The sequence below is a fragment of the Saccopteryx leptura genome, chromosome 1 (genome assembly GCF_036850995.1).
Source record: "Saccopteryx leptura isolate mSacLep1 chromosome 1, mSacLep1_pri_phased_curated, whole genome shotgun sequence".
Classification (NCBI taxonomy): domain Eukaryota; kingdom Metazoa; phylum Chordata; class Mammalia; order Chiroptera; family Emballonuridae; genus Saccopteryx; species Saccopteryx leptura.
The window spans coordinates 238,237,233-238,253,052 of NC_089503.1; the positions used below are offsets into that span (position 1 = coordinate 238,237,233).

At 33.8% G+C, this 15,820-nt stretch overlaps 2 protein-coding genes across 2 annotated transcripts in view; one reads left to right on the plus strand and one right to left on the minus strand.

The window, feature by feature from the left end:
• Positions 1-15,820, plus strand: part of CTSB (cathepsin B) — a 698,317-nt gene that overhangs the window by 255,216 nt on the left and 427,281 nt on the right. The gene's annotated exons all lie outside the window — the stretch shown is intronic.
• The window catches only part of GLRA3 (glycine receptor alpha 3), a 165,706-nt gene that overhangs the window by 83,689 nt on the left and 66,197 nt on the right, over positions 1-15,820 (minus strand). The window contains exon 4 of the mRNA XM_066360944.1: positions 3,199-3,422. Coding sequence (XP_066217041.1) covers positions 3,199-3,422 — 224 coding nt within the window. The remainder of the gene's footprint in view (positions 1-3,198; positions 3,423-15,820) is intronic.

The window sequence follows — 15,820 nt, forward strand, 5'->3', positions numbered from 1 at the left end:
TTCTGAAGAATTCAAGTAATATAAACTCACATACAGTTCACCTTTATTGCTACCCAAATCCAACTGCTCATTTCCATAGCTGTTTATCTTCTACCAGTTGTTGGGCGTCCTTCTGAACTTTTTGCATGGATTGATTTGGATATGTATTTTTACATAAACAGTTATGCTTACATTTAGAAAGTGTCTTAAGTAAAAATAAATATAATAATTTCTCTTGAACTTAAATATATTTTCTCTTATGAATAAATTTAGGTCTATCTAATGAAGAATATTTCATAATATGGGACCATCATTGTGTTCTGCTTTGTTCTTATTAATGAATATTTAGGGGTCTATTTTGCTGCTGCTCTTTCTGTGTTGCAGTGGGAATCTTTGTAAATATATCTTAAGTGTAAATAAACACATAAGTAATGTAAATTCTTATAAGTCAAATGGCTAAGTTGAAGAATAAATGAATTTTATGTATTTTACATAACATAACAAGCCATCTTTCCAAAGAGTTAATAACAAGTCATATACCCACAGAAACGATATTAAACCAGTTCTGTTCATTTCTGGCAATATGTTTATTTTTTTTAATTGTTTTCTTATTTGTTGCTTTTCATTCCCCCCACATCAGTGTTATAATTTTTGCCTCAACTGTCAAATACAGTTCAAAAAACTCAAGATGAGAAGGAAAGTCTATCATTGCATTTATTCATATTTTTTGCTTACTGTTTCCTTTCTACTTCTTGTGTTCCAATGTTCCTTCTTTCACTGTTTCTTTTCTGTTTAGAAAACTTCTATAGCTAGATTTTATATTTTAATTTTTATTTATTGATTTCTATAGAGTGAGAGGAAGGGATATAGAGACAGAAGAAAAAAAGAAAAACATCAACCTGTTGTTCCACTTATTCATGAATTCAGTGGTTGATTCTTGTATGTGCCATGACCGGGGATTGAACCTGCAACCTCAGTATGTTGGAAAGATGTTCCAACCAATTGAGATACATGGCCAGGGCTTGTAGCTAGACTTTTTAGATAGGTCGTCCTGTGACAAATTCTCTTAGCTTTCCTTCATATAAGAATGTCATTTTTTTCCCCCTTCCTTCCTGGAGGATATTTTCACTGGGTACAAGATTCTAGGATGATAGCTCTTTTCTTTCAGCACTTAAAAAAAAATGTGTCTGGCTTCTATGATTTCTGATGTGATATCTGTTATTGCTTTAATTGTTTTTCCCTATAAGTAAAGTACTGTTATCTCTAGATGTTTTCAAAATTTTTATTTAGTTTTTAGAGGTTTGTCTATGATGTGACTTGCAATAAATATCTTTATGGTTCATTCAATTTCTTGAATCTGTAGGTTTATGCTTTTTGTAGAATTTATAAATATTTTAGTCCTTAATTCCTCTAATTTTTTTTAGTTCTATATCCTATTCTCCCTCTCCATATAAGACTCTGATAACATGAATGTTAGAACTTTTATTATACTACCACGGGTCCCTGTGGCTCTGCCGTCCCTCCACCCCCAAATCTATCATCTCTGTTGTTCAGAGTGGGTATTTTTTTATTATTCTCTTATACTTCACTGATACTTTCCTTTGTCCTCTCCATTTTTCTACTGAGCCCACCCACTAGGTTTTTATTTTGGTTTTTCTATTTTTCAATCCTAAAATTTTCATTAGTTCTACTTTATCTGCTATTTCTTTGCTGAAGCTTTTTATTTTTTTATTTGTTTCAAGCACATCTGTAATTGCTCACTAAAGCATTTTTATCATGGCAAATTTTATCATGTCAGATAATTCTAACATTGTTGTTATCTTGATGTTGGCATCAGTTCTTGTCTTTTTTTCACTCAGTTTAAGAACTTTCTGGTTCTATGTATAATGAATAATTTTTCTATCCTAGACATTTCTATATTATTTTATGAGACTCTGAATCTTATTTAATCATTGTCTTGGCCTTCTATGACTCTGCACTGTCAAGACAAAGAGTGGTGGGGATTCTACCCTTTTGTTTCCAGGTAGTGGCAGAAGTCCAGGTTTCCTAATCAACTTCCATTGATACATGAGGAAAGAGATTGCTTGTTACTGCAAGGTGTTCCATCCAGCTCCCCACATGATTTCCACTGACACCATTGTGGGACTGGCCTCATTACTGCTGAGTGATGTGAAAGTCTTGACTCTCTTTTAGGATTCCAGTGACACTACCCCCAACATCTATAGTCTTCTTATGTCTCCTTCTTATTGGGAGTCTCCTTAAGTTTGTTATATGTATTGTATCTAGCATCTTGAGTCATACTTAGCAGAAGAAATGGGGGAAATAGATGTGTTCCACCTTCCCACTATCTTTTGATTCTTTCACTTTTTAGTAATTCTCCAAAAAAGTTCAAAATCATCTTTCTTAGACCTGGAATTCACAAGTTATTCACTGATATGGGAGCACAGGGCTGAATTACTGAAGAGAACTGACATTTTCCTTTATGTTTTATGTAGCAATAAATCATTCAAGATTATATTAACACATTAATAAGTTTTCAGAAATTTGATGAAAGTGTCAGTTCACAGTAGAGTGATGTCACTTTATCACTCTTAGGAAATAATAAATGTATTGAAAGGAAATTTGTTTACATAAAATAAGAAAATATGAAAAATAATATATCAAGATGTTTATGTTTTGGTCTTAATTATTGCTAGGTTTTCATATTAATTTAAAAAGGTTATATGGTCTTCTGAGAAATATATAATAAATAAGTAAAATGTAAATAAGACCTTTTCTAAAGTGTAATTAGAGAAGCTCAGAAAAAATCTAAAAATATACACACACCTGAAAAATAATTTATGAAAAAAAAGATTTCAGACTAGCAAATCTCAATATTTCTTCACCTATAAATATTTAAAGGACTATGCATACATAAAAATATAATCACAACGTATGATTTGGTTACCATACAATTTGTCTTTAAATCACCCACCAAGCACTGGGCCACCTAATAACTGGGGCCACATGTTAAAAAAAAGCAGATTTCCAAGAATTATTCAGACATTCTAGATCTAAAACTTGGGTCTGCTATTGTTGATTAAGCATATTTGGAAATGATATATTAAAGAAATTTAAGTGGAACAATGAAAGTAGTTAATAAAAAATTTCAAAATACGAAAAACAAAAAAAGAACCCACTCTTTTTCACTAAAATCAGTAATTTAAGTCTTTGACTCACCTTATTGAATAAAGAACATTTCCATTCTTGAAAATTCTTAACAATTTGTTGTCTGTTGTAACTTCGTGAAAGTTGGCACCCTTTTCATTGGCAAAGAACAAGTCAGGTTTCCAAATGGAGTCCAACATGGAAGGATCTAGGTCTAAAGAGTCATCAGGATATTCACTATATGCAAGACGAGGATCATTCCATTTCTGACGCAGAAAGATATTTACTCTATAATCCTATAACAAAAGAAGAAAAGGGAGAAAAAAATCTGCTTTAAAGAGTTTAAAATCTTCTCTGCTATTTTTTGGGTTTCTCTGAGTTATAACAAAAGCCACTGACATCCTTGTGAGCTTTCCATCCCACACAATCATCACTCATTACTACCGACAAAAGTCATTTTATTGCTGAGGCTTTTTCTGGGTTTTTAGAGATCTGTACGCCTCCAAAGAAAAAGCCACTGAAGAGCACAATTTTATAATGCTTATATATTTTGTTATTCTATTTAAATTTTACTCTCCTGGTTTGTCAGAATAAATTATTGGATTGCTATTAGACACTCACAGTAAAATATTTTCAGCTTTGCATATATTTTCTAGATATCTAATAGCATCTGGAATGCCTTTAGTGAAATTTCCTTAAAAGTTGTCTATTAGCATATATGTTTTTTGAAAATGAAGACACATAATGTAATGTTTAATATAGCATGCAAATTCTATAAAATAAACAACTTGGGATAAGTAACAGATTTTAGAATAATAAAATAATAACAAAGGAACATTATTGCCAATCATTCTTTAAGAAGATTTAGTTAATAAAATTTCCAAATTAGGGCCAAATTCTTGTTCACAAATTCTGGACTAATGTATAAAATGACAAGATTGATAGCTGGGTATGTATGTTGTATTTGTATATGGATAATAGGCATTACCTATGACTTTATAAACACAATTTTCCCCTTAGATTATTTGAAATAAGCAAATAAACATGTAGAGTTCATTACAAGCATGAGTAATGTGAACATTTTTAGAAAGCTTTATTTGCATGGAAAATAGGTTGGAGATATTCAAAGAAACTGAACACCAGTTATTATCTAGTTTTTTTATTCCTTGAACAGCAAATTATCAGTTGTCAGAATACAGTAACCAAGCAATCACAAAGAGTGCTTTCATAACATTAGACCCGATAGATGGCTTATCTTGCAGGTAGGTCTAATTCAGAGTGTGTAGTGACAAATGCATATGCTCTCCTAACCACTTCTGTGCACCAAGCCCTCCATCTTCTAACTGTAACGGAAGTTACAGTCCAGACAATATATTTTCTGCTTGCTAAATGCTCCATGTATCTTCAAGAGTGTCAGTGGAGCAGAGGTCACTTCCTCTTCTTTATACAGTTTGATAATGTAAAACTCTCACCAGCCATAAAGATCTGTAGAAACTGTAGATGGGAATATATGAACAAGCTTCTACTAGACAAAGAGAGGTCATCATCCTCTCCTAGCATAGAGTTTAGAGTACCATGAAGCACAACTCTATGGTGGCCAGTTCTTGTGTCCTCACCATTCTTCTGTACCTAAGCCCTCACTACCACCAAAGGAATTCGTGTTTAGACTAAAACCAGTTTCTCTCTGCCTTACTTATAAGAAAAGGCTAAAGAAATACAAGTTATAGTGATACTTGTCAGGGGAAAAAAATTACTAATTAATAAAGAATTTTCTTTTGCATTGATTCCTAAGATTATATATCTACTGCTCACAAAAAAAATTAGGGGATATTTCAAAATGAATATGAAGCAATTAAAAAAGAAGGTTTTGACTTTTTTTATTAAACAAGAACATCAGAAAAGCAAATGACAAGTCAAAAAAAGTTGTTTGATTATGCAAATGATATGCAAAACCAATTTTTATTTCATTGGTGAAAATGCACTATACAAAAATACTAGAGTATCTGCAGGTTCCCTGATCGTCTAATTTGTGTGAGCAGAACTGAAGTATTTATACGCTACAATGAATTTACTGAGAACACTCTGTAGCTGTTCCCCATTGAGAGGCTAAAATAAAAGTACTTTTAAGCTTCCATATATGTAATAACATTTGGCTGAATCTCTTTATCCTTATGTTACTGTTTTAATGGTAAACTTTATAAACACAATCTCAGATCTTCCAGGAACACTCTTTGCTTTAAGAGTGTGCTAAGGAGGACATGGAGTATCCTTCAGTTTCTGCTTCTAAATCACACAAGGAAAAAATCAACTCACTCGTCAACCAAGGCCAAAAGTTAACCGACATACATTGTGTTTTTTCTTTCAATAACCAGAAATATTTTTGTTTTCTAACACATTTAAGTATTTGCTTTAGGGCCAGGGTCCAAAACAAAATCAGAAAAAAACCCATCTCCTGAAAACCTAAACACTGAAGTTTTTATAGTCCTCACAGTTTGGGTTTTGACTTGCTTGCAAATAAACATTATTCCGAGAAGCTTCCCTATTACATAACCAAATACAGCTTTTCAAAAATATTTTTTTCCTAAAAATAATTTTTAAGGCTGATTCCTCATGGCCAATATATCCCATTTATAACCAGCACCAATTATATTAATTATTTTTGAACCCTGATCATTTGTGAAAATGTGCAAAGGGCAAATAAAATATCATAGTAAAATAAAACCACCTTAAAATAAGTCCTTGCAACTCAATTTAAAATCACTTGTTTATAATTGAAGACCATGAACTGAAGAAGGAAACAGTTTTGCAAAACAGAGACTAATGGATGTGCATGCAGCATAGGCGAAACAATTTTAAGTGAACTTGTGAATAATAAAAAAAGACAATAATAAATCTGAGATAATACCTAATATATTGGGAGTGAAATCAATATTTACAGCTCACATTTCTAACATGTAGACATATATTGAATTAATCAATAAGTTTTATAAGGCAGTTAAGTTTACACTTATGTGGGATCATATAATTTACAACAGAGATATTAATGACTTCTGTAATCCTAAGGTAACACATTTGTATGGTTTTTAAGCCACTGAATTTGTGGCAATTTGCTACAGCAGTAATAGGAAACTGGCGCAATTATCTTTTTTAATGGATTTGGGTACATAATAGTTCTCTCTTTTCTTTTTTAAGAAGTTCTTAAAACAATAAGATTATTTTTGTCAGTTATTCTAGAACGTAAAACATTTAAGGCAAACATCCCTGGATTTCTAGCAAAATGGAAAAATAACTCAAAATTCTTACTGTTTTTAGAAGTCCTAATCAAAGATACTGGCTAATTTCAAAATGATCAGGAAATAATTTTCCTGTCTCAAAGAAATAAGGACAAAGCGCAAACTCCCTGACAAATATTTTGCTGGTTTAGTGTTATAAGATTTTCTAATTCTAAAGGGCTGCACAACGTAAGTCCCCATGCATTACAAAGTGCAGAACACTAATACTCAGTAGTGGGATAATTGCTCTTAACTTCACCTCCATAATATCCCCCATGTTGCCTGCACCATCTGCTCCATGAACCCCACCACAGGAAGGGTGGTTGTATGGGCCACTGATTCTGAAATAATGGCCCATTGGAAAAGAGCTTTTCAGCTCTCAGTTACTAAACCAACAGGGAAGAAAGTCATTTTATAAGAGCTATTTAGACGTTCAGAAAGGTTATTTCATATCTCCCCTTGACTTCTTCATTATTCCTATGTTTAATTATTCTCTAGAAAAGGGCAGAATCATTTTTAAATTATAAAAAAAATTAAAAAGGAAACCTAGTTATGTACCAGTTGTGGAAATCAAAAGTTAAGAATTTTTAAAATGCAAAATAGACTCTCAAAATGTGTAGAAAATGAAATATCAACAAAATCCATCCCTGTTTTTATCATTTGAGAGTTTTTTTCTTATAACAGTATTTAAAAGAAATATTAATTATTTAAATTCATGTAATTTATCAGGATTGGTCAGAACACAAGTGTGTTGAATCAATGAAATAACATTCTCTATGTCTCATTCAGTAACCTCTGTTTAAATGTAAGATGTTTTTTGGTCCTTTCAGGCTGCTATACAAAATAGTACAGACCAGATGACTTATAAACAACAAACATTTATTACTTATTGTTCTGGAGGCTGAAAGTTTGAGATTAGGTGGCAATACGGGGAGTGAGGGCCCTCTTCTGGGCTGCAGCCTTCTCATTGTACTATTGTCACATGGCAGAAGGTTATGAGGGCCTCTACGGGATCTCTTCATAGGAGCACTAATTCCATTCATGAGGGTTCCAATGCTCATGATTTAAGGATCTCCCCAAAATTTCAAGAACTAATACCACCACCTTTGGCAGGGGTATGGGGTCGGAAGGGGTAGGATTTCAATATATTAAATTGGGGGGAAGCACAAACTATATCAAAATTCAAAATTAGCCTGACCATGTGGTGGCACAGTGGATAGAGTGTTGAACTGGGATGCGGAGGACCCAGGTTCGAGACCCCAATGTCGCCAGCTTGAGAGCGGGCTCATCTGGTTTGAGCAAAAGCTCACCAGCTTGGACCCAAGGTCGCTGGCTTGAGCAAGGGGTTACTTGGTCTGCTATATTCCCACGGTCAAGGCACATATGAGAAATCAATCAATGAACAACTAAGGTGTCGCAAAGAAAAAACAATGATTGGTGCTTCTCATCTTTCTCTGCTCCTGTCTGTCTGTCCCTAGCTATCCCTCTTTCTGACTCTCTCTGTCTCTGTAAAAAAAAAAAAAAAAAAAAAATCAAAATTAAACCACTGGCAAAAATAATAAAAAGCTATACAACTGACTCTTGAACAATACAGGAGTGTGGAGTGCCAACCCCAGTAGTTGAAAATCCAGGTATAATTTTTTACTCTTCACAGACTTAATTACAGACAGAGATTTGCATCTGCAGGTTTGGTAACCACAGATTCTGCAGCCGCAGATTCCACTATTCGCAGATCAAAAATAGAATTTTTCATACATGGTTAGGAATCCACAGTTTGGAAATCATGGTTGGGAATGTGTAAATACTGTTTCTGATCCTGAGATGGTTGACTCCACCGTGTAAAACCAGGATAGAGAGGGCCAACTCTATTGCATATAGGTGGACCCACACAGTTTAGCCCATGTGGTTCTAAGGCCAACTCTATTCCATTCTGAACACTGCCCATTATTTTTAGGCTTCAAGGTAAGAATTTCTGGAGAAGTCAACTTAGTTTATTGGAACGTTATTTTAGAAGTCAGTATAGATTTATTCCAACTAATACAGTTTATTCAGTTTGTGATGCCTGGATCTAGTAATAAAGACCTTCCCAGAGCCAGAACTGTCAGTAATTGCTTCTTTTCATTGAAAATTGGTTAATTTCTGTAGCTCTTTGGGTATAATGTAACAAGTTATTCTCAGACTTAATGTGCTCATAATAGTGCTTTGCCATTTATCTAGAAACACTCTCTGCCTCCCAACACTCATTTCTTGCATTCCTACTCAATTCTTTGCAACTTCTATGCCCAATTTTCAGCCTTCTCACAAACTGGGCTAGACAACCCAGTAGAACATTTTTTCTGCTTCACCGCAAGTTGTGCCAACAAAGCCATAGATAGGAGGGAAAATGACACTATTTTTTGCTTTGAATTTTTTTTTCCAAATCAATTCTTAAACTTCTGTTTACTCCATTTTGTTATAACAAGTAAGAAAAGAACGTTTGTATGTTTCTTCTTGTTTAGGCAACATAGACTTGAAAATTCTGTTACTACTATTTCCATTCAGGACCTAAAATTTACATTAACATTTATATCCGCCTGACCTGTGGTGGCACGATGGATAAAATGTGGGCCTGGAACACTGAGGTCATCAGTTTGAAACCCTGGGCTTGCTTGGTCAAGGCATATATAGGAGTTCATGCTTCCTGCTCCTCCCCCATTCTTTCTCTTTATCTCTCTCTCCCCTTTCTCACTAAAAATGAATAAAATTTTTTTAAAAAGCCTTAACATTTAAAATATATATATATATCTAACAAAAAATGCACTCACTTGTTTGAATTTTCATGTTAAAATAAATATAACCATTTATATATAATACTTATAATTTGCAATGTGTGTCATGTTGGCAATTATCCACTTATTATGATTTATTTTGGGGAGTTCCATTAAACCAGGGGTCAGGAACCTATGGCTCACAAGCCAGATGTGGCTCTTTTGATGGCTGCATCTGGCTCACAGACAAATCTTTAATAAAAAAAAATAACGTTAAAAATATAAAACATTCTCATGTATTACAATCTATTCATTTCCTACTGCTCATGTTCATGGTTGCGGGTGGCTGGAGCCAATCACAGCTGTCCTCCGGCACAACACCAAATTTTTATTGGATAATGCCTAACATACATGGGTGGTTGTATGGCTCTCACAGAATTACATTTTAAAATATGTGGCATTCATGGCTCTCTCAGTCAAAAAGGTTCCCGACCCCTGCATTAAACCATTCTTGTTCTACTACTGGAATATATGAATTGGATCTTAAAAAGAGAAAAAGTCTTATGGAAAATAAATTATTATTTAGTCTTTGGAATATCCTATTTTCAGTCAACACTGTGAAAGCTCCTAAAATCAAACAAGAAATTCTAAGAACTCACTAATAAAAAGAAAACTTTTCTGAGGATAGCTGAGAGACACTTCACACTTTAAAGGATGGATAATAGCACCATAAAATAATTTTTTGAAGATCTTCCAACTAGCGTGTTTCCTTGAATGTCTGATGTAAACTATGTTATATTTTATCATGTGTCTTTTTTTTCTTTACTTTAAATTTGGTCTAATGTATATGTACCAATACCATTAGTTACATTTAGTACATTCACAATATTGTGCAACCACTATTACTTTCTAGTTTCCAGATCATTTCATCATATCAAAAGGAAACCTTGTGCCTATTAAGCTGTTAGTCCCCATTCCCCCTTCTCTCCAGCCCCTGGCAATCTTCAATCTGCTCTCTAACCCTATACATTTGCCTACTCTGAATATTTTATACTAATGAAGTCATACACCATGTGGTGTTTTGTGTCTGGCTTCTTGTACTCAGCATTATACTTCCAAGTTTTATTTTACATGTATTTTAAAAGTGTATTTAATAATATAGAGATGATCTGTTTAATTTACAAACATTTGAAAGGTCTCATAGAGAATTATATATGAAAAGTGGTATAATTTTAAAGACAAATGTTTTTGGAAGTGAATGCCATATATATAATAACTAGAAAGCCCAGCAGTCATACAAAATGACCGCTGTTCTAGATATTATAAATTGTAATTAAAATGATTTGTGCAAAGGTGTCTGCTAATTCAAACTGAATTACCCAGGGCAGATGGCGAAGACGCCCCTTTGCTTAGTGCCCCACGGGGTTTCCCCCTTCTACTTGCTTAATTGCTTAAAGTAGAGTGCAATGAAGGAAACCACTGGTGGTACATTTCTTAAGAGCCACCACTAGCTCAATAAATAAAGGTGATTTAAATGTGTTTTAATCCTTTTTGCGTTTCGGTCAGCATTACTCTGTCGTTTTTTTTGCATTTCTCTCCTGCCTTTGTTCAAGGGGCTCATTTTGTCGAGACAGGCTTTTTTGTCTTGCATCTGAGGCAAGCCTTGTTTCTCTATGCTCATCAGTCTCATTTTGCCGAGAAAGACGCATTTGCTCTGCGACTGAAGCAAGCCTTGTCTTTCTCTGCTCAGTGGTTTCTTTTTGTCGAGAAAGCCGTTTTTGTGCAGCTTTAGCTCCTTTTCTCTCCTCTTCAGTGCTGTATTTTCTAGGAGGCATTCTTAAAAGAAATTACGTTAAGACGTAGTTTTTATGTAAAACAGATGATTGCCAATGCAAACAAATGTTCACCTTCCCCCTGACCTGCTCAATTTGCGTTCAGCCATGGCAACTTCACCCCATTGGCTAGTACAGTTACGCAAGCAACCAATAAGCTATCAGCGACAAACAGACACTTAAGCCGCATATAATAAAGATATATAAAATTGCAATCCACAGTCAACATAAAGGATGAAAATGATAACTATTGTTAATTGAATGATGACTTCCAGTCATGAAGCTATATGCCTTAAATATAATTTGGAATTGAAAAAAAAATGCTGAAATATACAAATTTAATGCAATTCCCATCAAACTTCCAATGACGTTTTTTAAAGAAATAGAGCAAAAAATCATCAGATTTATATGGAACTATAAAAAACCCCGAATAGCCAAAGCAATCCTAAAGAAAAAGAATGAAGCTGGGGGCATTACAATACCTGACTTCAAACTATACTATAGGGCCACGACAATCAAAACAGCATGGTATTGGCAGAAAAATAGACACTCAGACCAATGGAACAGAATAGAAAGTCCAGAAATAAAACCACATATATATAGTCAAATAATTTTTGATAAAGGGGCCAACAACACACAATGGAGAAAAGAAAGCCTCTTCAATAAATGGTGCTGGGAAAACTGGAAAGCCACATGCAAAAGAATGAAACTGGACTACAGTCTCTCCCCCTGTACAAAAATTAACTCAAAATGGATCAAAGATCTAAAAATAAGACCTGAAACAATTAAGTACATAGAAGAAGACATAGGTACTCAACTCATGGACCTCGGTTTTAAAGAGCATTTTATGAATTTGACTCCACAGGCAAGAGAAGTGAAGGCAAAAATTAATGAATGGGACTACATCAGACTAAGAAGTTTTTGCTCAGCAAGAGAAACTGATAACAAAATAAACAGACAGCCAACTAAATGGGAAATGATATTTTCAAACAACAGCTCAGATAAGGGCCTAATATCCAAAATATACAAAGAACTCATAAAACTCAACAACAAACAAACAAATAATCCAATAAAAAAATGGGAAGAGGATATGAACAGACACTTCTCCCAGGAAGAAATACAAATGGCCAATAGATTTATGAAAAGATGCTCATCTTCTTTAGCTATTAGAGAAATGCAAATCAAAACGGCAATGAGATACCACCTCACACCTGTTCAATTAGCTACTATTAGCAAGATAGGTAATAGCAAATGTTGGAGAGGCTGTGGAGAAAAAGGAACCCTCATACACTGTTGGTGGGAATGTAAAGTAGTACAACCATTATGGAAGAAAGTATGGTGGTTCCTCAAAAAACTGAAAATAGAACTACCTTATGACCCAGCAATCCCTCTACTGGGTATATATTCCAAAAACTCAGAAACATTGATACGTAAAGACACATGCAGCCCCATGTTTATTGCAGCATTGTTCACAGTGGCCAGGACATGGAAACAACCAAAAAGCCCATCAATAGATGACTGGATAAAGAAGATGTGGCACATATACACTATGGAATACTACTCAGCCATAAGAAATGATGACATCGGAACATTTACAGCAAAATGGTGGGATCTTGATAACATGATACGAAGCGAAATAAGTAAATCAGAAAAAAACAGGAACTGCATTATTCCATACATAGGTGGGACATAAAAGTGAAACTAAGAGACATTGATAAGAGTGTGGTGGTTACGGGGGGGAGGGGGGAATGGGAGAGGGAAAGGGGGAGGGGGAGGGGCACAAAGAAAACAAGATAGAAGGTGACAGAGGACAATCTGACTTTGGGTGATGGGTATGCAACATAACTGAACGACAAGATAACCTGGCCTTGTTATCTTTGAATATATGTATCCTGATTTATTGATGTCACCCCATTAAAAAAAATAAAATTATTAAAATAAAATAAAATAAAATAAAAACAGAAAAAAAATGCTGATTAAAATTTGCCTTGCTTGGAAATTTTCAGGAATATAATTAGGCCTAACAGTTTCATCTTACAAGAATTTTTCATGATAGCAATATCTGACACTGTAAGAGCATACCTAAGTGTTTCCCACCAATGAGGTCTTATTTTACTATCATATGTAATTTAAGACTAATGCTACAGAACTGACTAGCAAAAGACAATTTATTCTGAGTCTATATAACATCAAATATTACCAAAGTAAACAAATTATGCAAACTAGTTTTTCTTACCTGAAAATGTCTCCAGTTTAAATATTCTGAGATTTTTAGTTATACACCTACATATTTTTTAATTACACACCTACACCTATTATTTTGTGATAATCCTTAATCTTTACAATTTTAATGAATGATTGACACTTAGAACCTTGGATTTGGGGAAAAGACATGGTTAAAGAAATAAAAACAAAGGTAAAAATGTTATTGGCAAAGGATTTTTGTTTTGCTTGTTTTTACAAGCAAATTGTTCATGTAAATGAATTATTCCACTAAGTGTTTCTAGTATTTTCAAATTGTTCTCAACATTGAAGCTTGTTATCACACTTTTTTTTTCAAAGTGATTATTCCATTTTATTATTCTTTCAGTTTATATGAGAAAATCCAATCACTTTACATCTTTGTAAATACATGGATATTATTAGCTTTTAAAATTTTAGTCATTCTAATAAGTACATAGGGATATTAAAATACTTTTCTTTAATGACTAATGATATAAAACATCTTTTCATGTGCTTTTGATTATTTATCTCTTTCTATTATGTAATATCTGTTCACAGTTTGTCTCCCTGTTTTGTAATTGTTTGTCTTACTATTATTGAATTGTCAAGTGTTCTTTATATATTCTAATATAATATCTTTTTCTTTTTTATTATTAATTTTAATGGAGTGACATTGATAAATCAGGGTACATATGTTCAGAGAAAACATCTCCAGATTATTTTGACATTTGATTATGTTACATACCCCTCACCCAAAGTCAAATTGTCTTCGGTCATCAACTTCTGTCTGGTTTTCTTTGTGCCCCTCCCCTCCCCCCACACTCTCCCTCTCCTTCCCCCCCCCCCATTACATGTAAGCCGTGAAACCATAAGCATCTTAGAAGAAAACATAGGCAGTAAGCTCTCCAACATCTCTCGCAGCAATATATAAATATTTGCCGATTTATCTCCACGGGCAAGTGAAATAAAAGACAGGATTAACAAACGGGACTATATCAAACTAAAAAGGTTTTGCACAGCTAAAGACAATAAGAACAGAATAAAAAGACAACCTACACAATGGGAGAACATATTCGACAATACATCTGATAAGGGGTTAATAACCAAAATTTATAAAGAACTTGTAAAAATCAACACCAGGAAAGTAAACAATACAATCAAAAAATGGGCAAAAGAAATGAATAGACACTTCTCCAAAGAGGACATACAGATGGCCAATAGGCATATGAAAAAATACTCAACATCACTAATCATTAGAGAAATGCAAATGAAAACCACAATGAGATATCACCTCACACCGGCCAGAATGGCGCTCATCAACAAAACAACACAGAATACGTGCTGGCGAGGATGTGGAGAAAAGGGAACCCTCCTGCACTGGTGGGGGGAATGCAGACTGGTGCAGCCACTGTGGAAAACAGTATGGAGATTCCTCAAAAAATTAAAAATCAAACTGCCTTTTGACCCAGCTATTCCACTTTTAGGAATATACCCCAAGAACACCATAGAACGGCTCCAAAAGGAGAAATGCACCCCCATGTTTGTGGCAGCATTGTTTACAATAGCGAAAATCTGGAAACAGCCCAAGTGTCCATCAACGGATGAGTGGATTAAAAAGCTTTGGTGTATATATGTACACACACTATGGAATACTACTCAGCCATAAGAAATGATGACATCGGATCATTTACAACAACATGGATGGACCTTGATAACATTATACTTAGTGAAATAAGTAAATCAGAAAAAACTAAGAACTATATAATCCCATACATAGATGGGACATAAAAATGAGACTCAGAGACATGGACAAGAATGTTATCACACTTTTACATCTTAATTGATATTTAAATTTCTAGTGGTTTTTCTGAGAAACCCCTTTTTGTCTCTTGTCAATCTTTTGACATATGGGGGCTTATAAATGGATATAATTTACAGTGAAGTAATAGAGGTTAAATATTAAAAGAAAAAATTCCCATTTGGAAAAGTTGTAGTGAGTTAAATATTCTATGCTGTATGTGGAATGAATTTTCCTTCTGAGCAATTCAGATAATTTTTAACTGGTCATTTGTTGACTTGGAGATTGGCCAAGAAGCTGTGTGGAGGCTATTAGCTGTAGTTTAAAGCTGTAAAGGAATTGACTTCTTTTAGAAACAATTATTGAATATTGCAGCCTCGTTTAGGATAATTCTTTGAGAGTAATGGGATGAAATATTTGTCTCCTCTGAATCAAATGAGACAGCCACTTTTAAAATCCATAATTTAGCCTTAAGTAAACTATAAAAATTGTATATATGCAACCCACTAAAATCATAATTAAAGAGAAAATGTAATCAATCATTAAGTATTTTGCTTCTTAGGTAGACAACACCACACATTTTAACATTTTTATATTTATAGAGATTTTGAATTATACTTCTATATTTAAAAGTATTTAGGTATAAGATATCATCATGGACAAAAGATATGTTGCCAAATTTCCATGTGTTTTGACTTTTTATAGACTGTTTGGCAACCTGTGGTTGTACTCTTATATTTGAATTTATAAATTTGAGGACATACATATTTTATAAAATGCAAATTCTATGGTGAGTTTAGCATAATATAGATGTGGAAATAT